Source organism: Centroberyx affinis, unplaced genomic scaffold (assembly GCF_046629955.1).
Source record: "Centroberyx affinis isolate AG114_WGS23_722 - 3 ecotype Tasmania unplaced genomic scaffold, CSIRO-AGI_Caff_v1 ptg003274l_1, whole genome shotgun sequence".
Classification (NCBI taxonomy): Eukaryota; Metazoa; Chordata; class Actinopteri; order Beryciformes; family Berycidae; genus Centroberyx; species Centroberyx affinis.
This window is the reverse complement of record NW_027281292.1, coordinates 64990-92859: the sequence shown is the minus strand read 5'-3', so window position 1 is coordinate 92859 and position 27870 is coordinate 64990. Positions and strand designations below refer to the sequence as shown.

The 27870-nt window shown below is 40.4% G+C and overlaps 2 protein-coding genes across 4 annotated transcripts; one reads left to right on the top strand and one right to left on the bottom strand.

The window, feature by feature from the left end:
- Positions 1 to 7: 7 nt before the first annotated feature.
- Positions 8 to 14255, bottom strand: LOC139660335 (E3 SUMO-protein ligase PIAS2-like). Of its 2 annotated transcripts, XM_071538444.1 has the most exons (15): positions 14227 to 14255; positions 12989 to 13076; positions 11861 to 12323; positions 11363 to 11450; positions 11224 to 11274; positions 8411 to 8501; positions 8160 to 8294; positions 7919 to 8024; positions 7129 to 7202; positions 5103 to 5263; positions 4056 to 4189; positions 1662 to 1848; positions 1434 to 1573; positions 1302 to 1339; positions 8 to 327 (listed from the first exon to the last, which is right to left on the bottom strand). In XM_071538444.1, the coding sequence occupies exons 3-15, from the start codon at positions 12318 to 12320 to the stop codon at positions 106 to 108; spliced, it is 1887 nt and encodes a 628-aa protein (XP_071394545.1). In that variant the 5' UTR covers positions 12321 to 12323; positions 12989 to 13076; positions 14227 to 14255; the 3' UTR covers positions 8 to 105. The 2 variants fall into 2 exon arrangements, with proteins under 2 accessions (XP_071394545.1, XP_071394544.1); XM_071538443.1 differs by lacking the exon at positions 12989 to 13076 and having other exon boundaries at positions 14227 to 14250.
- A 6495-nt stretch (positions 14256 to 20750) lies between these two features.
- ube2l3b (ubiquitin-conjugating enzyme E2L 3b) lies at positions 20751 to 27076 on the top strand. Of its 2 annotated transcripts, XM_071538445.1 has the most exons (4): positions 20751 to 20789; positions 21805 to 21900; positions 21994 to 22180; positions 24335 to 27076. In XM_071538445.1, exons 1-4 carry the CDS (start codon positions 20763 to 20765, stop codon positions 24487 to 24489), a joined length of 465 nt encoding a protein of 154 aa, XP_071394546.1. In that variant the 5' UTR covers positions 20751 to 20762; the 3' UTR covers positions 24490 to 27076. The 2 variants fall into 2 exon arrangements, with proteins under 2 accessions (XP_071394546.1, XP_071394547.1); XM_071538446.1 differs by lacking the exon at positions 21805 to 21900 and having other exon boundaries at positions 20763 to 20789.
- Positions 27077 to 27870: the final 794 nt, after the last annotated feature.

Genomic DNA, 27870 nt, shown 5'->3' with positions numbered 1-27870 from the left:
TATACCAATTCTGCTGCTTTTATGCAAACCTGAACGGGTCGGTTTGCCTGGACTGAAATGGACATCAAACAAAACGAGGCCTGATAAGGTCCAGTGAGACGCGGCTCAGTCTAGGGAAATGATATCCGATATGCTGCCGGCGCCGCCCCCTCCGCCGCCCCCGCCGCCCCCCGTGATGACCCGGGTCTCGTGGTTGGAGCCGGCGGCGTGGGCGCTGGCTTCGTAGTGGCTGTTGGAGGAGGAGACCAGGGCTGTGCTGGTGCTGGCGGCGGCTGCGCTCTGCAGGCTGCTGGTCAGGTTGTCCAGGAACATGGGCGCCCGGTAATGCTGGGGAGGAAAGGCGAGGGAAAGGGGGGGGGGGTGAAAGACTACGCTTCAACGTCAATGAAGTCCTGAAAAGTGTCTAAGGACTGCTAAAATGATTCCTCCTACCCCATGTTATGGCTATCCTCGACAGTTATAAGAGTTATAAACTATAAGAATTGTAAATCGATCAGATTATTATGAACCAACCAACACACTTTTTACAAATTTACATGTATTCAAATTTTGTGATCTAGCTGATCTTAAAACTGCACAGATAATGTACAAAGCACAAAATAATTTACTTCCTAATTGTATTCAGAGGTTGTTTGAAATTAGAGAGAGCCAGTATGAACTTAGGGGGATCGGTATGTTTAAAAAAACAAGGGTAAGGACAAATAAATTTATAAAAAAATAGATGTATATCTGTCAAAGGGGTAAACTTGTGGAATAGATGTGACAACGAATTAAAAATGTGTAGTTCAATTTGCAAATTTAAAAAAAAAAATTAAAAATAAGGTGGTAAATGAATATAAAACTGAGGTATGATCATTATTGTGTTTGAAACGTTTGGAACTTTTTGTTTTTGTCTGTTTATGTTTTTGCTTCTGTTTTGTTTTGTCTTAAAATATCATGTAAAAAGGGTAGGCATAATAAGCTAAAGCTTCAGCCTACACCTTTTCGGTCATTTTTTTTGTTTCCATTTCATTTAATGCCTTATTGTTATTTATTTATTTCTATGTACATACATTTTGGAAAATTGTTAAAAAGGACCAAAATAAATTACTACTACTACTACAGTGACAAGGTTATGAACTCACTTTGCTTTTGTTTCTATAATATGGATAACTTTCATTTTAGAGTTGAGAATGCATGCAATATATTCTGTTACAGCTCCACTTCCTGATTTAGGCTGACAAGATGGCTAGATTTCTACATAAAACTCTTGTATAGCGCAGCTTTAAATAAGAGACTGTAATAAACCATAATACAATTACCTGAGGATCTGCTTGAATTAAGGAAAACAAATCCAGACCTAAAAGGTGAGAGACAAAAAAAACAAAACAGATTATGAACAGTCACTCAAATGTGGGATTCGTGTTACCGGTGGTCCTAGCCAGGTGACTCACTCTGCATGTCTGTGGGGATGGTGGCCAGGGTGGAGTGATGGAAGGGGACTGCATAGTCGGCAAGGGTGGAGGTCAGATAGGGTGCGTCCAGGGGCTGGACATTTGGCACGCGCACGGTGGAAGGCTGGTAGGTCAACACTCTGAGAGAAGGAAAAGGGTTTGAGAGAAAGTCTAAACAACGCAACCGAAGACTGGATTCTGTCGGTTCCGGTTGAAAGGCTGACTCACCCCTTCCCGTGCATCTCCTCGCTCTTGGACATGTAAAGGCAGCGCTTCTTGTGCGGCGGGTCCACGTCCTCTTCGTCGTCGTCCGAGGACGAGCTCTCCAGGGTCAGGTCGATGACGTCGGCCTTCTTGGCGGAGCTGGGCTCGGCAGAGTGGGGGACCACCGAACACTGGCGCACAGGAGTAGAGGCTGCGGGGGACACACTCGACAATCGTGACGATGCCTTGACTTTTCTTAGCGGGCGATAGCAGCTTTGTGATTCCGTGCGGGGGTCTAAGTCTGTGACCGTCCCCAACACACAGGAGGGTAGCAGACGTACAGCTCGTTGTTTGGTTTACAGTGACGAATGCTAAGAAAATTGTGTGATTGTGTGAAAAATTGTGTGAAAAATGTGTGACTTTACATTACAAATATTTTACAAATGCTATTAAAAGGGAATGCTTCATTAACTTGCATCATTGTTGAATTAATAAAACACATTTTTGAATAATTTTGAGTCAAATATGATATTTATGAAACACTTTACAATAAGGGTCACTAAGTTAAGGGAGAATTTATGCTTAATAAGGGTTAGTTGTTAACTGATGTGTAATTTACTAATGGTGTTCATGTTAACTAAGGTATTAATTTATACATTATTTATTTATATTTAGTTTATAAAGATGACTATTAAATAATATTTAGTTTATAAAGATGACTATTAAATAATGTATAAATTAATACCTTAGTTAACATGAACATCATTAGTAAATGATTACCAGACACATTAGTTAACTGTTAATTAAGGGTTAGTTAATGCTTATTAAGCGTTAACTAACCCTTAACTTAGTGATCCTTATTGTAAAGTGTTACCATCAAAATAAATGCAAATTAATGAAAGAGAAAAAAAATCCTCCTGCTTACTCTTATGAGTATAATACATATGCCTATTTCAATGAATGTAGCCTTTCAAGCAATTTTTAAGTAGTTCTGATTAATTTTGCCCACAAAATCAATTTCCAATTGCCATGACTTACGGCCTGATTCATATTTTCATTTAGAGGATAAGGCTGGTGTTTTGTAATGCATTGCTTACAGTCAACAAATCCTATGAAATAACAAAATCAACAATGAGTTTGCTCTACTCCCGTTACTTTCTGTCTTCCCACGTACCGTTTTTAGCCTTCAACCCGGAAGTCATTGGCTCCAATTGTGAGCTAAAAACCTTGAAATACAGCTCACAAAGACATAGTTTACATTTTAAAAATATCTAACTGTTACCATGAAAAGTCAGGCTGTTGTAGTTATTACCAAATCTAATTCAAATGGGACCAAATTCTTCATTACGCCGGGGACTATTTTCTGTGCTACGGAACTACTTTCCTGAGATCGCAAAGTGTTTACAGTCGGCTTATTAAGTTGTTTGAGGAAAAAGTGGTCCGGCCCGGTGCATTGTGATGATGAAATATGCTGCAGAGCAGCAGCATGGCTCTGTGACGGGTTTTTAATCGTTTTTAGTACAATGGAGTTCTATGGCTGCTGGGACATGGCTGCATTGGGCACCGGCTACATGGACAAGACTTGTTGGCAAAACAAAATCATTGCTGATTTTGTTATTTTCATAGGATTTGTTGACAGTAAGCAATGCATTATAATGCATTATACACCAGCCTTATCCTTTAAGCACAGTTGCAATTGAGTCGAACCGAGTTTGACACCCTACTAAATTCCAGTCCTGGAGTTACCACAGGAATATGCAGCCTCCTGCAACGTGATGCTTTATGTGATGAATATGTAAATCATGGCCTGTCCACCTTCACATTATAGATTCAGACTAACAAAAATCATTTTGTACGCTCCCTTTCTTTGCATATCCAAAACTAGGGCTGCAACTAATGATTAGTTTGATAATTATTCTGACAAGAATATATAATAGAACAATTATTCTGGCGAATAATTGCCTTATTTTGAAAACTGAATTGTATTTTATTTTTTGGTTTCAATTTTTTTTCACTGTTTAATAGTTGTATGCTGTCAACAAAATGAGAGAAAAAAATGAGAAAGTATCATCTTCATTGATACAATTCAAAGGTTCAGCTATTTTTTTTGTATGGTATTGGAGGGGCCCTAGACCTATTTCTGCCCAAGGCCCCCAAAACTCATGCTCCACCACTGTTATCTCTGCGATGGGCATGCAGACCAGGCCAGTCGGGGAGGATTACAAAAACATTAAATCAGACTAAAAGTAGGACATGGGGATATCGCATTGAAAACAAGTTCTAAATCACATTTTACAGCACCAAATTAGAATTCTTCCATTCTGGCGGCTTGGCGCTCACTAGTTACACTTTTAGTGTAATACCAAAAAATTCTCTATGTAGGAAAACCCTGCCCAGGTATCAAAAAGTTTTACTTACTCTCAATTTTTGTTAAAGTCTGAGAGGACACCTTGACAGCCTCTTTCTTTGGTCTCATGGGACACCAGGTCCCATCTTCTTGGAACTTGATTTCATCCACATCCGAGCAGTCATTCAGGATCTCCATGAATAAACTGAACAAGCAGAAAAATACGTCTATCGCGGATATGCAATAATTGTACGGGAATTTGTCTTGGTGACACTGGCACACAGGCAGATTCATAACTTGCTCAGTTTCACTGTCCTGACACATTGCACAAAGACAGCAGAACCTCACATGAAGTGTGGAGTAAACTATGCATATCATTACATATATACAAAAAACATGCTAGAGCCACAAGGGTAGGCACCAGTCCTAAAAATCATAATGCCAAACTAGACAATACAGTTTCACAAGAAAATTTGTGGGCTAGCTGAAAGCGCATGAATTGTTGTATCAATTAGGGCTGAACAATTAATCGAAATTTATCGAAATCGCAATATGGCCTACTGCAATTTTCAAATCGCAGGAGGCGCAATATTTGTTAAAGGTGAAATGTGTCAAAATAGCATTTTAAAGTAAATATTGTGGTGCTGCAGAGATGTCCTGGCCTACACATCATATTCTACAGACTTAAGAAAACATCTTTGTTTGGTACAGATCCCCCGCAAAAATCACACCATAATCATTTTAACACGTTTTTCAATGAAAATGAGAATAATGATGTAAAAATGATCATTCCCTCTAATATCGCAAATCATATCGCAATTGCAATATCAGTCGAAATAATCGCAACTAGATATATTTTCAAAATCGTTCAGCCCTAGTATCAATACATAAAAACAGAAATATATGCATGTCCAAATGTACTCACGTGAACACTGAATTACATACCTACATGCATACAAAATGACATGCATGCTTATATATAAGATTACACACAGACACACACACACACAACAGATACTATACTATAGAAAGGAACGATTAACACACGACTGCCTCACAGCAAAACCATTGCCTTGTGTCTTTTGTGTGACGTGAATGAATGACATTTCCCCACTAACCCGTCGATAATGAGACTCTCGTAGGCGGCCTTCTTGTCGCACACGGGGCAGATCCACGTGGGCTTCTTCTCGTTCATCTGTAGGTAGAGGGCGGCGTCGAAACACTGCAGGTGCGAGCAGGTGACCGCCCGGCACGGCACCGTCAGACGCATCTTACCCAGCTGGAGGAGGAAACACACTGCGGTGAGTGAGGACAGAGGACTGGGAAGGAATGGGGTACCTCCTATGCTGAATTCCCTGTCCGCCTCCCTCTAAGACTATAATATTGATTGCTTAGCTAAATACCGTGATCGCAATTATTCATTCTGATTTATAATCTCGATTTTTTCCTTTGGTCCTTCGGGACTGCAGCTACAGTCTCGTTTTGAATCTTACTTTGGTCGTTTATCCCACTACTATGATTGGAGAGCGGTTTGTGTGTTTGTGTGGAGACAAGGAGAGGAGAGGAGAGGAGGAGAGGAGAGGAGAGGAGAGGAGAGGAGAGGAGAGGAGAGGAGACAAGGAGAGGAGAGGAGAGGAGAGGAGAGGAGAGGAGAGGAGAAGAGGAGAGGAGAGGAGAGGAGAGGAGAGGGGAAGAGGAGAGGAGACAAGGAGAGGAGAGGAGAGGAGAGGAGAGGAGAGGAGAGGAGAGGAGAGGGGAAGAGGAGAGGAGACAAGAGAGGAGAGGAGAGGAGAGGAGGAGGTTATAAATTCTAGTTCACATAATTGTGGTCCATTCACACAATTACATACCAACCCTGTGTTTTACCTGTTTTTCACTGTTCCAAATGACATAATAACCCATTTGGACACTGTTATCAGTGAGTCTATCTAGTCTCACTTGAGGCTTGGGCTGAAGATGCTAGTTAATCATTCAGTCTTGGTTATCCCAGATCTCAAGTTCAAGCACTGGGCTACTTCTCTCCTCACCCTCTACATGTGAGCAGAGACGACTACATTATAAATGAAATTAATATTGTTGAATTATATGATTGCATGAATACAATTGACCGTGCAGCCCTATTTCCCTCCCTTACATTTCTACGTGTGTGAATAAACAAATAATTGAAAAGTGAAATTATTATCTGTTTATAATGGTCAGCCACCAAAACACATAGCCCAAATGCAAACAATCATGCACAAATACAGTTTTTGAGCATATGTGATGTTATGTAAGGGACATTGAAACTTGTTCTAAAGCACAATTGGTAACACTTCACAATAAGGGTCACTAAGTTAAGGGTTAGTTAATGCTTAATACGCTTAATAATTAACTAACCCTTAATTAACAGTTAACTAATGTGTCTGGTAATCATTTACTAATGGTGTTCATGTTAACTAAGGTATTAATTTATACATTATTTAATAGTCATCTTTATAAACTATTAAATAATGTAGAAATTAATACCTTAGTTAACATGAACACCATTAGTAAATTACACATTAGTTAACTGTTCATTACTGATTTCATAATACAGATTTGTTCTATGGTCTTATGCTCATTTGGTTGTAGTACATGGTTTTGATTTAAATTCCTATAAACCCCCTTTCACTCTTTTAAGTGTGTGAAACAATTACTTGGAAACTATGAGGTGAATTCACACAGAATGAATAGTGGCTACTGATAGCACCATCTCTTGCAGTCTTACCATCCAATTCCCTAAAGAAACTACGCAAATCAGTTCAGATGATTTTAACAAGTTGACCTGAATTGTGAGTGGCAATTAGCAATAATCTTTTTGAATTGGACACCACACCCTGTAATGAGCATTATTTGCATAAAATGGGGCGTTTTGTGCTGTATGGACAACTTCTTTTAAATATGCATGAACAGTCATTTCCTTGACAGCGCACCCTTTCCACCCACTGTGAATCAACACGTTTTTCCCCCCAGTTTTTTTGTAACGGTTTAACGGCTTTTGTGAATTCACCTCATTGTGTTGCCAAAATAGTGCTGAGATCTTCAATTTGCGTTAAGTAATGTGGATATATATCCACGTGAATATGAAGGCAGGTTGGGGTTTTTTTGGGAACATGCTTCATTTACCGGGCACATGAGCGAGACTCGAAGGCTCGTTGTCGCGATCTCACTGTCCGGATCTGCTGTGAGCTTCTCTTTAACTGGAACACAGAGGGCAGGAGAAGTGTGCGGGTTAAGGTAACAGGTACAGAAAAATGCATGAAATAATAATGTGGCAAATTAAAAAAAAACTAAAAAAAAACTTTGTCTTTAGTCTACCAAATGTATGATCCCAATGTAAGGGTCACAGGGTCTCAGTAGGAGTCCAGTGTTAACTAGGTTCAGCTGCCTGATTTAGAGTATGAGACACTGACTCATAAGAGGTGTTGTCACGGTTTCCATTTTAAAATTCCATATTTTTCCCAGACCCTATGTTCTTGACCGGATTTGATTTTGGTGGGTATTTGATATAATGCATGCTGACAGCAGCTGGGTAATAAGAGCGTCCCTCTATCTGAACATTATTCTTCACATCAACAAAAACTGTGGACTCAAAGTGGCTCTACAGCAACATAAAAGCTAGAATTATGTGTGTATCGGACCTGAACCGCAGCATTTTTCATAATTTTCCAGACATTTTTTCAAATTCCCAAACTATTCAAGACCTGGAAATGATCAAATTCATTTTTAATACTTTTCCAGACTTTCCAGACCTGCGTAGGAACCCTGAATGCAGTAATCGCAAGTTTTTGTGATTACCATATCGCCATGACGGCAATCGTAACCTTGATAAATATACGATTAATTGTGCAGCCCTAGCTGTACTAGCATTAAAGGAATAATAATAAGAGGTGTTGTCACTGCTGCGTGTAATTACTTAACGCTCTGGAGTGGTCGGGGTTCCTGATGCCTTTCATCCTCAGTCTCTGCAGGAGTAGTGGCGATGTCAGCTGCCTCACCAGGTACACCGACATGGAATAGGTCTGCGCATGGAACAACATGGTCAAACATCCTACCAACTTGATGACTGGTATGAAGGTGAAACACTTAAAAAGCACATATGTAGAGAAAAATCAATAAGCTGAACAGGTGTTCCTCGGAGGTGTCGAGTTTTTTACTTTTCCGATTTCCGGCGCCCACGTCACCGAAATCTGATTGGGTACTGCAGAAGATAGTCGGACCAATGAGGTAATGTTTAGAGGTCTTCCTGGTCTCTTCTGCTCCACTCCATTTTTAGGTGGCGGCGCGTAGCCCTGTGAAGACAAAAGGGCTTCGTTAAGGTCTTGTCGTCAGCCGTGCCCAAGTGTGCCTGAATAATACATTATGCTAAATCAGGTCGGATCTTTACTGGAACAACACCAGCACTTACTGGCAGAGGAAAGAGTTTCCCATTGACTTTTATACAGAGACTGTTTGGGTAATTGTCCTCTTGAGGGCAACTTGTCTCTGACAAGCAAAACCTGAAAACAAAGACACATATTCAAGTAGATGCATATAAAAACCAGCCACAATGAAATGAAAATTGACTGTTCATGTATTTTGCCAATTCTCCATATCATACATTATCTTACATCATTTTTTTTGTTTTCTTGTATTTTATATCAAAATCCCATGACTTATACTTCCTGGAAAACTCTCTTTTCAGTGGCATACAAAAGAATTCCAATCAATTATACCATCATTGAATTTTTTAGCAATACCCCCTCGTAACTTTGCAATGTGTTAATTAGGGCTGAACAATTAATCAAAATTTTATCAAAATCGCAATATGGCCTACTGCAATTTTCAAATCGCAGGAGGCGCAATATTTGTTAAAGGTGTGTGTCAAAATACCATTTTAAATGAAATATTGTGGTGCTGCAGAGATGTCCTGGCCTACACATCATATTCTACAGACTGAAGAAAACATCTTTGTTTGGTACAGATCCCCACAAAAATCACACCATAATCATTTGAATACGTTTTTCAGTGATAATGAGAATAATGATGTAAAAATGATCATTCCCTCTAATATCGCAAATCATATCGCAATTGCAATATCAGTCAAAATAATCGCAATTAGATATTTTTTCGAAATCGTTCAGCCCTAGTGTTAACGAAAGCGAAAAAAACAAAGCTTGAAGTAAGTGAAAGTAAAATGAGCAAAACTCCTCGTCTCAAACCAAAAAACAGGCATTTCCACATCTTCCTTGTAGTTAACATTTTTCAAATGACAAACCCAGAAAACCCAGTAGATATGAACAACACCTGGCTAAACTAGACAAGCTAGACAACACACCTACCCATGGGCCCTTGGGTTAGCAACTATGTATGTGGCCCTATTTTACATTTAAGAACTGAACTGTCAAATATTTCTCAAACTGTTGAATATTTCAATACAGGCATATCATTTCACAACTTTGAACATGATGAGCTGTACTTGGGGCTGCACGATTATCACAAAAAATTATAACTGCCAATGAATTCCCTTGGCATTGTAATTGTGATTATAATTTAGATTAATAGAAGTGTAATTACCTATTTTGTGTTGCCAACTGCATATACTGTATTCTGTATAAACCAAAACAAATCCAATGTTTCCCACAACTCTCTGAGAGTCGAGCAGTTTTACACATCTCACATTACTGTTTACAAATACCTTGAAAATTGGCAGCCACCGCAAACAAGAGATGAAATCCACACTTCTTAAAAAGGTGCTAATGCAGGTTCAGCAGCACGGCTCGGAATCTGTCATATAATATGAAAGCCTCTGATTCGCCGGTGCACTCAATGACCTCAGCGGATATGTCTGTGTCTGGTTACAGCGCTCGTTTGCTGTTCAGAGCGGTTTGATTTTGACACAGTGGGAGTAGCCTATTAAATGGAATGCACAGGGTTCCTACACATTTTCAATTTAAAAATTCCATACTTTTTCCCAGACCTTGATTTGTTTTGAAGATTTTGCCTGGTGTTCAATATGATTTACGCAGATAGACATCTTGCCCCTGCTAACTAGGTCATATCACTGTATAGATGAAGATTGTTCTTCACAGAGACAAATATCACAATATGTAAGATGATTGGCAGGGTTCCTACACGGTTTCCAATTTAAAATTCCATATTTTTCCCAGACCCTATGTTCTTGACCGGATTTGATTTTGGTCTGTATTTGATATAATGCATGCTGACAGCGGCTGGGTAATAAGAGCGTCCCTCTATCTGAACATTATTCTTCACATCAACAAAAACTGTGGACTCAAAGTGGCTCTACAACATAAAAGCTAGAATTATGTGTATATCGGACCTGAACCGCAACATTTTCCATACTTTTCCAGACATTTTTTCAAATTCCCAAACTATTCAAGACCTGGAAATGATCAAATTCATTTTTAAAACTTTTCCAGACTTTCCAGACCTGCGTAGGAACCCTGAGTTTTTGTGATTACCATTATCGCCATGACAGCAATCGGAATCTTGATTAATATACGAATAATTGTGCAGCCCTAGCTGTACTAGCATTAAAGGAATAATAATGGGTGTGCTACATTTTTTTTCTTTGTGCTAGAGAATTTTTTGACCTGAACAGCACCAGTGCTACCGGCCAAAAAGTAAGCGTACAGCCCTGTTTGTTACTAGAGCTGCAACAATTAATTGATTAGTTGTCAACTATTAAATTAAATCGCCAACTATTTTGATAATCGATTAATCGGTTTGAGTAATTTTTTAAGAAAAATAAGTCAAAATCCTCTGATTCCAGCTTCTTAAATGTGAATATTTTCTGGTTTCTTTCCTCCTCTATGACAGTAAACTGAATATCTTTGGGTTGTGGACAAAACAAGACATTTGAGGACGTCATCTTGGGCTTTGGGAAACACTGATCCACATTTTTCACCATTTTCTGACATTTTATAGACCAAACAACTAATCGATTAATCGAGAAAATAATCGACAGATCAATTGACAATGAAAATAATGGTTAGTTGCAGCCCTATTTGTTACAGAAACATAAGAGCCTGCCCTGTTTTGACCAGCCCCTCCCTGCATTACGTCCCACCTCAACATCCTGTTCTGGAAACACGTTGAATTGCAGAAGCAAAACACCATCAAAAACACCATTTCCTTGCGACTACATCACCACATCTACTGGCATCAAGCAGTTCAGATGAGACAGAAAACTGTCAAGTTATTTGCGGACATTCTTACCTCAGCTGAATTTGAACCATATAGTCCCTTCTGCCGCCCGGTAGAAAGTCCCTTTAAAAACACAAGATAACATACAATTTACAATCCACATGCCTGTGGAATGGGGTTAGTAATTGAGGCTTTAGGGAAACAGTCATACCTGGATATGCATACTTCTCGAACTTGCTGTGGTGTCAAGGCAAAGATGAAGTATTTTTCTTGGTGGTATCTCTGTACAGTGCTTGCTCCTGAAAAACATGAATGATGTCAGTTAGTGACATGGTGGGTAAGCCTTTTGAAATGTAAAGGTCTTTACATTCTTCAAATTGCGAGAAAGCCACAAATATATTTTTAATTATTTGTATATTTTCATACTGTAAATATGCCCCAATTTCTCTTTGTCTCAATAGTTCCTACTGCTGTAATTTTGCACAACATAATATTACGGTAATCCATACTTTTCTCATATCTCACTTTCCACTCATACATTGCATGTGTTGAAAGTGTTGGTTGAATGGGTTTATATTGCCCCATTTTACTATATTCCCATTTATATTCTATTTTTATGTTTATATTCCATTTTTCTTTGCTGTATCCTGTTACCAGCTGTTACTCAAACCAATTTCCAACTCTACAACTCCAAACACGCGACCCAGACCTAGGCTCGAAGGCTTGATCAGGACGTCCAGCACGTCGTAGAAAGGCAGAGGCTTCATCTGCACGTCCGGGTGGACGGGGGGGATGAGCGGAGCCTGCTGCTGGAGATTCATGCTGGCTTTGGTCTCGTGCAACACGGCCGCTTCGCCGGTCAACGGGTCCGAGTCCGAGTCGCAGGGCCCGCTCCCTCTAAAAGAGATGTCGGCGTCCGCTACGGTAAGCCCTGCCTCTGCGGAACGGAGCGGTGACTTTGGGCCGGCCGAATCGGGGACGCCGGTGTCGGTTGTCCTGGGGTAGTGGCGGCGGTACAGCTCCTTGATTTTGGTTTGCACTGCCGGACTGCAGCCGCTCTTCAGCAAATGCAAAGCCCTCAGGAGAAGCTCATGCTTACGACCGCTTTTGTTGTGCCCGGCAAAGCCCAGTAACACTTGTAGCTCGGACACTCGGAAACTTGATACCATGCTCTGGAAAACAATGAAAGACATAAGTACGCCAAGACATGAGGCAACTGTAGGCTATAATTTTAAAAAAAAGGAGCTGAGTATGTCAGCCGACTACAAACCACAGCAAAAGCCCCAGGTGTCACATAAAGTTATCTTTTACTCTAATGTACCAAATACTTTACTTATGACAAACAGCAACTATAAAGCTATACATCAATAACAAAAAGAATACTTAAGACAGTTTATAAGCCATAGGTTACATATTGTCTGTGTCATGCAGAAACCCTGTATCTCCAGTAACTGATAAAAATGCGTCATTTTCATAATGATAATGTGGCCTAGTTTTGACCTACGCATTATTATTAGTGTGATCCTAGAGTTATTGCACTCTTTCAAGATGCAGCAAATGGCAGTCAATTGGAAAAAGAAAACTACAAACCAAAAAGCACAAAATTCAAGATCCAAGGTTTCTGCAGAACACCAACGACATTCAAAAGTTGATAAAGAAAATAGTAATTTAATCCTTAAACAATACAGATTAACAAGAATAGCCTTAATCAAACAAGAAAAATGAATTTTGACAACTTTCATCAAACATTCACAATTTCATTTGCTAAGAAATGTCTGAAACTTCAACATTTCCCCATAAGAAAACCCATAGAAAAAGTAAGGAAACCCCAACTGACCCTTCGTTATATGGTCCATGCTGGATTGTTCTTACGTGTATATCCTTTTTTTCCTTACAATTCCTTAACATATGTGACCGTTACGCATCTAAAATGTTGAGAATAATTTCAAGACCCATTAGATAAGAACATGGAGAGCATGACAAAGCAGATGAATGGTGAGCAGTGAAGCAGAGCTTTCTTTGGGATGAGAGAAGACACAGTTATGGTTATTGGCAAGCAAAAGCAACTTAAATAACAGTGAACAAAAGCATATTAGGGTCTGGAATGTTTTCCAGCTACAGCTAATTACTATCTCAACATAAACAGAGCTAGCTTAAATGTCCCTTCAATTTAAGATTTGATATTATTCTTATGGTCTATGCCAATCAGTATGTGTGAACTTAACCAACTCTTTCCTGCAGCCAGATGAACTCACACTACAACCTCACGACAGTTTGGAGCTGCTGAGAGATATTTTTGATTCACAAAATGTGTATAATACCCGAATTAAGTTTATTTGTAAGTGTAACATTTTTTTAACTAGAAAATGTCAACCTACTCAAAACCCCTGAGTAACCTCACAGTCCATGATGACCATCTTTAACAGTTAGCTAACTAACTAACGTTAACCTTAAAGCTAACCTTAGCTGGACAATTTTCTATGGATCAGCGACAGATTTTAAATAGTTCACAAGCCTCTGCTTTGTCAATTTGAAAAGAGTTGTTCATATTCAGAAATACTGACTGGAGTGACATACAATATAAATACAAATTGTTAAACTGATTTAAAAAAAAAAGTCGACTTCTTATTCCGTGAAATTAGTTGTTTAGTAACGTAAGCTAACGTTAGCTGATGGCTAACTGGATATGTCAAAAACACACATTTTTGACATCGTTACATCGATTTCCTAAAGTTCTTAATAACAGTTCTACAGAACAGCTACAACAACCAATTTAACACCTGCAGTAATTAACATTTGCTTAATTTGCTGCAGTTATTAGAAAAAGCAAAACAAAACAGCGTGGTTCCACCTACTTGTAACGAGTTAGCTAGCTTAATGGTCATATAACTGTTAGCATAAAGGCTAGCTAGCTTGCTAGCGATCTGTAGTGAAAATACGCATTCCTGTGCAGAAATGCCCTAACGTGTTAACCTATCAACTCGAGCTGCTATGTATCGAGTCGCTACTAGTTCTCGTTACAAGCCGTAACGTTTACAAAGCTAAGTGACAATCATTGTTTTTCTTTTCGCCTACCCGAAACTCCTCATACTCCGCCATCTTGTCGTCGCGGTCATCCCGCCCGGGCAGACTACTTCCAGGTGACAGAACCCAGTCCAACAGCAACAAAATTGTAGCCAGTGATGTTGTGGTAAACTGTATGACTTTTTTCAGAAGAGCATTAGTACCGTTTACTATTGTATGTAGGCTACTATGAATGTAACTAAGGTGATATCATTCTATGCCAGCGTAAAAAAGTGGGTAAACAGAGTATGAATCCCAAAGCTTTCCCACTCCTCTTTCTTCCTCTCCTACTAGGAAGTAACTTGGAGTAGATAACCCAGATAACCTCCTTGGTGGAGAGAAGGGTCATATGCATGGTCCAATGCCATTCCCAATTGCCCCCCCTACGGACTAAGCACTGAGCCCTCCAGCACTGAGCCCTGAGCCCTTAATTGACGTCACCTATGTGCGCAGTTGTCATGAGGGCTGGAAATGGTATGAGGAATGGGACAATACTTTGTGGCATCACATGTTGCCATGACGACGGCAGACATTGCTATGTCAGTTGATCAATTTGTAATTAATAATTTGTTTGCGCTAAACAGGATTAGTAAACGCAAGTGAAAAAAATGTTGATGAATAATTTTAAATACGCCTAGGTATATGTTTTGCAACATTGCAAAGCTTAAATACTGTGCTAATGGATATAGAAAATAGTCTTCATTCTACTAGAGGTTATCCTGAACTAGCCTACCTCATTACAATATGTAAAAAAAAAAAAACTTGTTGCACCTTGAAAGCTAAAGGTACTTGGATAGCTTAATGAGCACAAATAAGCACATAAGAATGCTGCTTACGCCTATATTAGCAACATCTAATATAACCTTAAAGGTCCCATATTCTACACTTTCCAGTGTTTTATTTTATGTCTTGAGGTCCATTCAAAGCTGTGTGTGTGGTGTTATGTACCAAAAACACTCTCAGTTCATTTTTACACGTTCATTTTCCAGCATCTCTCTGAGCCTTACCAAGAACAGGCTGTTTCTGTCGCCGTGTCTTTAAGGCTCATTAATATTAATGACCCCTCTGTTTTGATTGGCTAACCATTTCAAGAGTGAACGTGTGACACCAGTGCCCGGCAGCTACAGGTAGGGAAAACAGTAAATAGATGGCAACCGTTCAACTGCTTTGAAAGAAACACTTTGCTAGCCTATTATTTCTTACAAAAATGGTAATGAGCGAACCTTTGTGACGCCACAAAGGGAAGTCCAAACGGCTCGTTAAGAGGCTCGCTTTTCTAATATGGATGGTGTGGATTTAGTTGGCGACCGTGCGTTTTGATACTTCCACGATGTTTAGATAGCACATCCAACTCTTTTATAATCAAAGTTTTATCCCGTTTTACACGATATGGGACCTTTAAACGTTTGGAAAACTTAACTTTCTTTTTCCTCAAATGATCTATTTATTCTGTTTTAATGTTACAATGTTTTTAACTGTATCTTGCATGTAGTTTGACCCTTTCATGCTGGTTTCTCTCTAAGTTCTTGTTAATTGTTTTTTTTTTGTGTGTTTATTTTTCCTTAATTCTGTTTTTTGTATTGGGTTGCTAATAATTTCCACATACCTCGATATTAATGCTGCATTCCATTGCACTCCGAAAAACGACTTCTGACACGGAAAAGTGCAACAGCACGGTCGTTCAAGTCGGAGTTCCCAGTCGGAAATTTGGGGCAAGATCCATTCCGCCCGAGTTCTCCGACATAAACACAGCTGACGTCACAGCAGTATGGCGGCACACATGGTGAAAAGGAAACTGAATTCCCTTTGCATCAATTTGTACTTAATAAAACTTGATTTTACTTGATATGTAGTTTTTGTGTAATGAAAATGTGTTGTAACAACTTTGTACTTTCCATTTGTAATGTAATTCAGTTGACTTTTGCTCCGTTACTAGATAGAAGTCTTTGCTAGTATGAACTAGCCTGCTAACGTTACTATTAGTGGGCAAAGGCTGTTGCGTCGTTTTCCAGAGCAGACGCACGGAAACGCATTTAGATCGGAAGTTGGTAATTCCAACTCAGAACTATTGATCTCCAACTTCCAATGGAATGCAGCATAATGTCACATATTGATAAGGAGCGTATGACTCATAGCATAACACCCAGCGCAAAATATGCGGCCATTAACCTGATGCTGTTAACATTAAGTAGCCTGAACATTATACGTTAGAAAATAGCACTGTCTGTAACGTTAACTGCAAGTTATGTTTAACTGTTTAAGACTCATGAGCTGGTAATTCCCCTGGAACCCCTTCAAAATTGAAAAGACTTTCTGGGAAGGATATATACCTGTGTATCCTTAACCAAAGGAGACTTCAGGAGCGGCTTCAGTTGGTTTTGCTTCCTTGTAGGCAAGAATTATCTACAGTTAGCTAAGGCGTGCAGCTAACAGTTACTGATAGCAACTGCAGAGAGTTGTTTGTGCATACGCACCTAACAGCAGTTCGGAGTACTCGGTCTTGCTTCTCTGTGCTGGAGAAGGCTCTCACATTGGCAAAGATCGAGATACCTGGAGGAGCATGATGTGGGGGAATGGCTTCCCCAATGTGAACCTGAGTGGTGTGTTGTTGTTGGACTTTTGTACTAGTCATGGATTGAGCACCATGTTTGAATACAAGGAGGCTCATAAGTGTACCATGGTACCAGAGCACCTTGGGCCAAAAGTCAATGACTGACTTTGTAGTTGTTTCATCGGACCTGAGGCCATATGTTCTGGACACTCAGGTGAAGAGAGTGGCTGAGCTGTGGGGTGATCACCATCTTCTGGTGAGTTGGGAGGCTGCTCAACAGGCCTGGTAGGAAACATGTAGTGAGGTTTGCTGGGAACACCTGGTGGAAGATTCTGTCTGAAATTATTTCAACTCTCATCTCCAAACAAACTTATTTCATTGTTTTATAAGAATCCCCATTAGCTGCCAAATGGCAGCTAATGACAGCTAGTCTTCCTGGGGTCCTCCACTCCTTTATCTGGGCAGAGGTTGGGGACATGGAGGTTGGGGACATGGAGTTGAAATGGAGCTTGTTCAAAATCTCTGTTGTGCTTGTCATGGCGCCAACTCAAGAACCTGCTTGTGGACACCAGAAGTGAGGGAGGCCTTATGGGCCTGGTTGGCACAGGAGACTCCAAACTCATCAGAGAGGTACTGGCAGGCTAGAAAGGCTGCATTTGTGTTGGTTACAGAAGCAAAAACCCGGGTGGTGAAGGAGCTTGGAGAGGCAATGGAGGGTGACTTTCAAAGAGGTCTTGGAAAACCATTCGACTGAAAGTGGAGGAGTTCAGGTGTCCCAGGGTCTTATTCATGAATGAAGGTAAGAAGGATCATGAGATTGACCACTGGTCAGCTTCAGTAATGTAGGCATTGTGTGGGACTGTGGTGGTAAAGATAGAGCTGACCAATAAAGCGAAGTTCTCAATTTACTGGTCAATCTTTATTAAGACCTTCATTGATGGTCACAAGCTCTGAGTAGTGACCAAAAGAATGAAATCGTGAATATAAGTGGCAGGGATGAGGTTCCTCCACAATGTGGCTGACCTCACTTTTAATGATAGAGGAGGAGTGAGGAGTGAAGAGTTCAACAATCTGAGAGGACCTTCAGTTTAGGGCCAGATGTGAAAAATGTATTTGAGTTCTGAGTTAAAAGTCAGAATTCTGAGAATAAAGTCAGAATTCTGAGTTTAATGTCAGAATTCTGAGAATAAAGTCAGAACTCAGAATTCTGACTTCTCAAAATTCTGACTTTATTCTCAGAAATCTGACTTTAAACTCAGAACTCAAATATTTTCCCATGTGGCCCTAATCCTCTTCCGTAGGATATAGAGTCCTAGGAGCTCACTAGCTTTTTCTCAGTTTACAGAGGAGGCAGGCTGGAGTAGTCAAGTCAAGTCAAATTTATTTGTTCATACAGAAAGCACAATGTGCTTCAAAAGGCCAAAAAAAAAGAGTAAACAACAATGCTTTATTACAAAAATAAATCTAAAAGATGAAAACTATGATACATCATTCTGGTAACGTAGTTGCAATATCACAGCTGGCCAATAGCTAATTTGGCAGCAAGGCCAGTTTCCCTATAGCACCATTGTAAAATCAGTAATTGAAAAAAAGTTGTTTTGAAATTGGTCTGATCTGACGTGAAAAGTTCAGGTCAGACCTGTCAAGTATGATTCGAAAAATATTTCAAGGGCTAGACATGTTAAGACTATTTTACCCATTACCTGTTGACTTTATGTTTTACTTTTTTTTTTTTTTACATACAGTATTTAAACCTGTTGACTGTGATTCTAAAAAATGAATTAAAATAAGATCATCAAAGGAGCCAAAGCCAATTTTTCCTTGTGCATCTGAACACCTCCCACCAATGATTGTAACGTTTGCATTAAAAATAGGCAATATCACTTATGATAATGTAAATATTGCGACTTGACAGTAACAGCCTACAGTGTGTGCCGCTAGCACAGGCCGTCAGGTTGGCCAAATATTTTTTTTCAGTGTAAGCTCTTTGGGTAGGCTGGTATGCTTATAGCTAGCGGCACTCGGCACAGGTGTGTTGGCTAATATTAGTTGGATAGTAGCATTATTTTGTCCTACCCGGTCAAAAATTTCAATAGCAGTCTATGCCCAGCTAGCAAAATTTGGTTCCCAAAACGTTCTGGGAACATTTGTTTTTGGTTCTGGGAACGTTTATTGAACGTTCCTGCATAACGTTCCCTAGATGTTAAAACTGCAAGTTTTTCTGACGTAAAACCAACGTTAGTTACGTTCCCAGAATGTTCTGGGAAGGTTAGTTCAGTGTTCCAGGAAGGTTACTTGAACGTTCCCCCTCAACGTTTAGAACGTTGTGGGAGGGTTACCTAAAACGCTACCAGTAGGGAACCTCAGGGGAACGTTATTAAAATTACCCCCAAAAAATTTTACTTCATGTGGTTATTAGAACGTTTTGGGTTTTGGGTTACGTTGAACAAAAACATTTGCACAACATTCTTAGAACGTTGTGGGAGGGTTGCCAAATAGAAACCGGGAAGGAACGTTCCTGGGAATGTTATGGGAACGTTATGTGTTAGGTGGGTGGAGAGTGTCGCCAACCATAGTAATCTGCCACTTTGTATAACCTGACTCCATGGTCCAGGAGGAGCTTAGTGCGACCATTTTGATGCCAAAAATGTCTAGAAAATTAATTGTTTCCTTCTATTCTTCTCAGGGTGGAAAAGCCAAGGATAATACTACCACTACTTCCACTAGAACTACTGCTAGGCTACTATTAATAATAATATATTCATCCATATTGTGTTGAATCCTTTGAAAATATTGCATTATAATCAATTCAGGAAGGGCTTCCCATAGACAGCCAGTACAGTATTGGTTGAAGAGTTAGCCTAATCCAGTGATTCTCAACCTTTTTCATATCAAGGACCCTAATTTAGTCCACATTAGGGCCACGGACTCCCATTTGATGAGATTTTGTCTCTCAGACCCAAATCTGAGAATATTTATATTGTTCGATATGATTTGTCCAGAACTCCATGACTATCTGTATTGTAGGTAGAGAGATAACAGTGAAGCTATGATCAAAACAGTCATTCTTCTACATTCTCTAAATGTGTTCACTTCTTGTAAATGAAATAATGCTGAAGTTTAACAATAAATCAGTTTGCTGGGGACCCCCTGGAACCCCCTCAAGGACCCCTGGTGGTCCCCGGACCCCACTGGCCTAATCAAACAAATTATCATCACTGGGTTTTAATGAAAGGCAAATATTGGCCAAATAGGATATCAAACTGACATATTGGTCTAACTATATAGGTGTCTGCGCCATAATGAAATAGGCTAATAAAAAACTGAATGTTGAACAGTAGCAAAAAATTTGGATACAACATTTTAATACTGGAACAGAGTCTCTAGCTGAACGTGTGTCAGCAGTTAGATAGTTTTGGAGATAATAATAATAATTGATGATAAAAAATGATCATCAGTGTGTGTGCTAGGCTATATTTTGAGTGTGCTATATTGAGAATAGCTAAGTAGGCCAGCTACTTCACAAATTTGCTTGCTGTATAGGGACAGCGCTTTCTTCAAAACACGATAGTCTGGCAGTGAATATGCACAGACAAAAAAATCAGTGATAGGCATAGCAAATGGAAAAGGAATTAATGAAAGTGAAGTATTGATTGATTGGGATAACTGAAGTTCAGATCCAAAGTTTCTTTCATCTGTCAATTTAGATGCCAAATACAGACCGAGTTTAACTTTATGCATAAGAAACCTGTTTAACACGTTTTGTATATTTAAACCTATCTATTTGAACTGTTTGAACCTGTTTGACCTGCTGACCCGTATGTTTTAACCTGTTAAAACTTGTGTGTTTAAACCTGAATAGTCGAAACGAAACCTGTAGGCTATGTGTACAACTCCAGATTTTAAACCTGTATGTTTGGTTTTTATGGAGCTGCTAGCAGGAGAACGTAAGCTAGTCGCCGCGCTGTGTATTCTGGGAACACACAGTAGTTTCAAGATGGCGGCGAGCAGGAGGCTGCACAAGGTAAATCTCCCGATCTCCTTATTTTCATGTCTCTAGTAACATGGGAAGACGAATGGGCGGCTAGGGGACTTACGTGGCCTTCAGTTAATCTCGTATTAGAGATGTGATATAGTCTGGAGACACATTTCTTGTATGTTTGTTTAGTAGTAATCCAGCTAAAAGCGAGAAGTCACTCCTCACTACTAGCCACCAAGCTAACCAAATATTTGGCAGCGAAGCACCGGCAAATTAGGCCAGAGAGTCCAGTCTCAGGCTTCTGAAGACGATCAAGGAAGTAATGTTCCGTTAGCTAGCCAACACTAGCCCTCACACTGCTGACTTAGCGACGGTACGGCCGACGGAGTACGGTAACAGCTAGCTAACATGAGCCCGTGAACTTTACAGTCGCATTTCCATGGCATAAGGTACTTAGCTAAGCAGCTAACCTTAGATGTTAGCTGCATTACAGCTAGCTAGCCGCCGTCAACTAAACTAGCTGGTGTCGGACGGACGGACTGGAGTTCGTCATGTCGGGGTGGGTGGGGATGAACTTGTGAATCAGCACCTAACATTAGAAGCTGTGCTAAATGTTAAACGTCTATAGTGCTCGGCTAATTGGCGTTTTTATAAAGTGTTCATTATCAAAATGTGACACCGTATCCTATTAAGATCTTTACGGTAGCTGTTGAATACCGTTATCTCATCGAATAACGGTATTATGTCGCCTGCAAACCTGCAGCTTTCCCCACTCTTCTCCAATAAGATAGCAACATTAGTAACGTAACTAGCAAGTTTGTCGGCTAACGTTAATGAGTATTTTGGAAGTGTATTGCCATCTTAACATGAGCGGCGACGAGTTCACCAAAAGCGAAAGTAAGAGCAGCTAGGCGGAAGGAGGAGAACAGGTTATTCTCGGGCCAGTCCGGGGCTTCCCTGGTCGCTTACTGTGCCAACACAGCTGTAAGACCGGTGTTACGCTACCTGTACTTTGTCACCTCTGTAATACACACTGCCCCCCCCCCCCTTTCTCTCTCAGGAACTTGAAGAGATTCGCAAGTCTGGAATGAAAAACTTCAGAAACATTCAAGTCGATGAATCAAACATATTGACATGGCAAGGGCTCATTGTTCCTGTAAGTTACCTTTTTTTTAACCGTTTTATTGCTTTACCACTCTTAACAATACACCCATAGTTCCTCATGCTAACCGCCGCCCTCCTTTTCCAGGACAACCCTCCTTACGACAAGGGCGCGTTCAGGATCGAAATCATTTTTCCCGCCGAGTACCCCTTCAAGCCTCCCAAGATCACATTCAAGACAAAGATCTATCACCCCAACATCGATGAGAAGGGGCAGGTGTGTCTGCCCGTTATCAGTGCAGAGAACTGGAAGCCCGCCACCAAAACTGACCAAGGTGGGTGGTGTGTTGGTGTGACTGAGGGCCTTTTGTAGCCGAGTTGGCTCTATGACTGATGCTAGACTTTCACTTTTGATATTAAGCCTCACATTAGTATGCGTCTGTCAGTAGGGCTGAACAATTAATCGAAATTTTATCGAACTCTTAATATGGCCTACTGCAATTTTCAAATCGCAGGAGGTGCAATATTTGTTAAAGGTGAAATGTGTCAAAATACCATTTTAAAGTAAATATTGTCTTGCTGCAGATGTCCTGGCCTACACATCATATTCTACAGACTTAAGAAAACATCTTTGTTTGGTACAGATCCCCCGCAAAAATCACACCATAATCATTTCAATGCGTTTTTCAATGAAAATGAGAATAATGATGTAAAAATGATCATTCCCTCTAAATATCGTAAATCATATCGCAATTGCAATATCAGTCAAAATAATCGCAATTAGATATTTTTTCAAAATCGTTCAGCCCTATCTGTCAGTAATCACCCTCAGTAACACAGTTGGATTTCTGCATTTCTTGCAATATTTCCACTCCATGGTTCAACCTGGTATAAAGTAATTTGAATGTTTTTCTGTCGACAAATACTCTAATTTGACCCGTCAAATTTCAACCATGAGATCCGTAGAGATTTCTTGAAATTTTTGCCAGTTATGACAAATTTCCTCATCTTTGGTGCATCCTTTAAATCAGTGGTTCTCAACGTGGGGTCCGGGGGCCACCAGGGGTCCTTGAGGGATTTCCAGAGGGTCCACAGCAAAATTATGAATTGTTAAACTTCACCATTATTTAGGCTGTTTTACAAGAAGTTAACAGTTAGAGTATGTAGAATAGATGTAGACTATTGTGATCATGGTTTTATTGTTATCTCTCTACCTACAATACTGACAGTCATGGAATTTTGGACAAAATCGTTATCTAACAATAAAAATATTTTCAGATTTGGGTCAAATGGGGGTCTGTGGGCCTAATGTGTACGACATTAGGGGTCCTTGATATGAAAAAGGTTGAGAACCACTGCTTTAAATTACATGACCTCAGTGAGTGAATGAGTGAATACTGAAAGGCAAAGACTACACTGTTGGGGTGTGTCAAGTCAAGATTTTTAGTCTAAATCCATGGTAGTCATGGAATGTGAATTCCATACCTTCTTGATGAACTCCAGTGAAACATCGCCCAGTGGTTAATTATCTGTCTGACATCATTGACTGGTAATTAGAACAGATGAATGTCTCTCTGATAGATGGGATTTATGACTTTAAATTGACAATATCATGTCTATACTGTTTCCCTTTCATTGATCTAAAATGAACAATCTTTTAAAAGTAAATGTAAATGTCTTTTAAATGTAAAAAGTTTTAAAATGTGTTAAATCCAGCAGTTAGAGATCTTTTCCGACCATGTAGGTTTCTTTGTGCTGCATGGCCACTCTTAGATGAATACATAAGGTTAGTAGTATAATATGCAACCTATCACATTTACGACGCTTTCTTATAGTTTGACAACATCCAATAGCTATGTTCATCAGAAATAGGCTGGTTTTGACAGCTTTGCTTCTAGGACTGAACAATTAATCGAAAATTTGATCAAAATCGCAATATGGCCTACTGCAATTTTCAAATCGCAGGAGGCGCAATATTTGTTAAAGGTGAAATGTGTCAAAATAGCATTTTAAATGAAATATTGTGGTGCTGCAGAGATGTCCTGGCCTACACATCATATTCTACAGACTTAAGAAAACATCTTTGTTTGGTACAGATCCCCCGCCAAAATCACACCATAATCATTTGAATACGGTTTTTCAATGAAAATGAGAATAACGATGTAAAAATGACCATTCCCTCTAACATCGCAAATCATATCGCAATCGCAATATCAGTCGAAATAATCGCAATCAGATGTTTTTTTCAAAATCGTTCAGCCCCATTTGCCGCTTTATTTCGGCTGTTGAATTGATCTCAAATTCAATTCCAGGCAGCACTAAGAAGGTCTTACAGAGACTTCAGTTTGTCTTTCTGAAGCCTGCAGATTCCCCCGCGGAGCCTGAGATTGGTGTCAGTTGCTGCTCATTATTTCCAGAGTTGTTTAGTCTTTACCTGTGTGTGTGTGTGTGTGTGTGTGTGTGTGTGTATGTGTGTCTCTCTCTTGCAGTAATTCAGTCCCTCATTGCGCTGGTGAACGACCCCCAGCCGGAGCACCCCCTGAGGGCAGACCTAGCAGAAGAATACTCAAAGGACCGTAAAAAATTCTTTAAGAATGCCGAGGAGTTTACAAAGAAACACGGCGAAAAGCGGCCAATGGACTGATCACCTGACGAGCGCGTAGCCCTCTCTCCTCTCTCCTCTCTCTCTCTCTCTCTCTCTCTCTTTCTCTCCCTCTCTCCTGTCTGACCCGCCCAACCAAATATCGATCTTCCTCTCCTGCCTTCTCGCTCTACCTGTACCCCTCTCTCCATCCCCAGCCTCCCCTCCAACCCACCCCACCCCACCTCACACTCCCCACCCCTCCTCCCCTCCTCCCCGCACTGGTCCTCCTCCCCAGCAGCCCCCCCACCCCCCAGGAGCAGCCCCCCCAAAGCAGCTGAAGCCAGGCGGCAAGTGGCAGCCTCAGCCCTTCCTCCTCCTCCTCCCATCCCCTTCCGGGACTCTCTGTGGATCGGACAGCTTCCTCCTCTTCCTCCTCCTCCTCCTCCACCACCTCCACCTCTCGGCCGTAGAGCTCCCAGGCCGTTAACTAACTTTCTACTCTTTTTTTCTTAAATTAAAAAAAGAAAAAAAAACAAAAAAAATACGGAAAAGGCAAAGAAAGCTAAGGGAACGCCACGTTCAGATGAAGAAACTAAAAGAGTTAGAGATGGAAAATACTCAATGTAATGTATTAATCTTCTGTTTTGCTTTTCCTAAACAATTATTGAGTTTAGTAGGCCTCTCACTTTAGCCCTAATTTTTCCAGAGAGATTTTATTTTTTCGCAGAGCAGGAAAAACTCGTGGTTGGTTATCCTTTTTTTTTTTTTTTTTTTTTTTTTTGGCCCCCATCATCAACGGTCCGTCATGCTCGATATAAAAAAAAAAGAAAATGTCTTATTATTACAGCATACTAACAGCCGACAGAAAGATGTAGCTAGGACCCCTGGAGGTGTGCGCTGAAAACCTTTTTCCTCATCGACCTCCGCGCTCTGCTTCTGGACTTGCACTGTATTCTGTGGAACAAGCCCCTCTCACATCTCTCTCCCCCCCCCCCCCCCCCCCCCCCACCCCCAGTTTGTAACCCCACTGAGCAGAAACACAAACACAAAAATGGCAGCGTATAGAGCCTATATATATATATATGACACCTACTGGTATGCGTTAACATCGTCTAAAATAAAAAAAAGTGAAACAAGGAAGAGATCGGCGGTTTGAACGTTCCCCCCAACACTCCAAACATAAAGAGTAGAAAACAGAGGGCCCTATATATCTTTTTAGAAGGCTTTTCTGTCCCCACGATACGTACTTTAGCGGGTTTTCGCACTGGAGATCAGTTCCACCTTGTCTCAGCCCATAGTGTTAAAAAAGGCATTCTGATTTTCTGTTTCCTTTAACCCCCTTTTTTTTTATTTTTTTTTTTAGCTTCCCCCACTTTAAATTATTTCGATTGGCACTCGGCACATACACCTCGGTTTAATTGAAGCCTTCCCACGCATGCTGCTTCTCCCACAAATTGGGCACCCCCACCCCCCACCCCCCACCACGATATATATCTCTCTCTCTCTCTCTCCCCCCCCCCCGTAGCACATAAACGCATCGTATAACAAGAGCCCTTTACCACACTAAAGACATAAACCAGCGGCGGATAGACTTAAGTCGAGCTGCCGAAAGGGGACCTAACTGTCAGAGGGGGAGGGGGGAAGGGGGGAGGGGAGGGGGGAAGGGGGGAGGGGGGGGGGAAGCTGGAGAAGGATCCGGTTCAGCTGGAAAGAAGAGAAGCTCCCAGAGGTGGTCCTTGAACCAAGCACCTTGAAGGGGCAGCTGGGAGAGGGCTGGCTGTCCAGGGGTGCGTCAGGACACGGAAAGGGACTGGAGCGGCCAAAAAAAAAAAAAAAACCCCCCCCACGTGTAACAGCTATATGATCTGGTCCCAATATTGTTTCATAATAAAGATGGCTAACCATTTGGCCTCACTGTCTGCCTGGTGGTGCAGTGGATGTGTGGCGGTGCTTGTGTTTTTACTTTTGCTTTTTTTGATGATGATGGGGGGACGAGGCTCTGGCCACTAGGGGGCGCATGAGTGAAAACATTTGCAAGGCCTGTATATACTTGGGGCTGGGCGATATGGTTGAAATCAATATCATGATAATCATAAGGATTTTTCTCGATGTAAATATATATGACGATGTGGTTCATGTATGCAAAATCAGGTTAAATAATCAAATTAATGTTCATCTCATTGAACCGAATGGTGATGTTAGGTGTGATGTCAAACAAAAACAGAAATATTCAAATAATATTCCTACCATACCTCATTTTTTGAGAGTTTTTAAGTAAAATTTGCTTGTCATCATCAATTCAGACAGCAGAAATGTGTGTCACGATATCAAAATATCTTCATATCATCACGATATGATTCCACTGAAAGATGATAAACAATAATATTGAATTATCGCCCAGCCCTATATGAGAGGAGTGCATATTACCATTTGTGTGAGACATTTTTCAGCATATTAGAGTATAGAGTGAGTGCAATACGCTTTTAAAATGGAATTCCCGGAGTCAGAAAATAATCCAAACAGAATGGACTTTATTTGAGCTAACAAATTTCAATCTTCAATGTATTCGGTAATATTACTTGAAGTCCTCTGATGTATTATAAACAGATTATAAGCCCACTAGAAGCAGTGATAGACTTTTAGGAAAACCACATTCAATTTAAAGTCATAAATTATACAGGGACTCCATATTTTTAAGTAAACCCCCTACATTTTTTTGCATATTGTTTATTATATCATGCTCCGATTAAAATAAATGTGCACTCACAATATGCTTATCATGCCTTTTAACCGTGTAACACTTATAGTAAAGTGTTTATATGAATTCAAACAATTTACAACTGCTAGAGAGTACAGGAGCTACAGACTGTTACAGAAACTAGGCCACGGTTTAATCCTACTGGCCAGGCCTTTATTGACCTTGCACATAATAGAGGGAACTGGGTAACACTTTACAATAAGGGTCACTAAGTTAAGGGTTAGTTAATGCTTAGTAAGCATTAACTAACCCTTAAATAACAGTTAACTAATGTGTCTGGTAATCATTTACTAATGGTGTTCATGTTAACTAAGGTATTAATTTATACATTATTTAATAGTCTAATAGTCTAATGCTTATCAGGCATTAACTAACCCTTAACTTAGTGACCCTTATTGTGAAGTGTTACTGGGAACTGCTTGACTAGAAACAGTCAACAGTGGGTGTTTTAAATGTCCGGTCTGTTCCTTATAAACCCGTCTTGGTGCAGTGTAGTGGACTTCCTGGTTCGCCTGCTGGGAGAGGCCTAGGAGATAATACCTGCTGATTACTGTACTTTTCCATCGCCACAGCTCAACTCACTTCACCTAATCTGGATCTCATTCATATAGCAGAAGTAGACTGGAGGTGCGGCATGGTCCATCTGTCTCTGTAGAGCTGTATTGCGGATTACAGATCCTCAT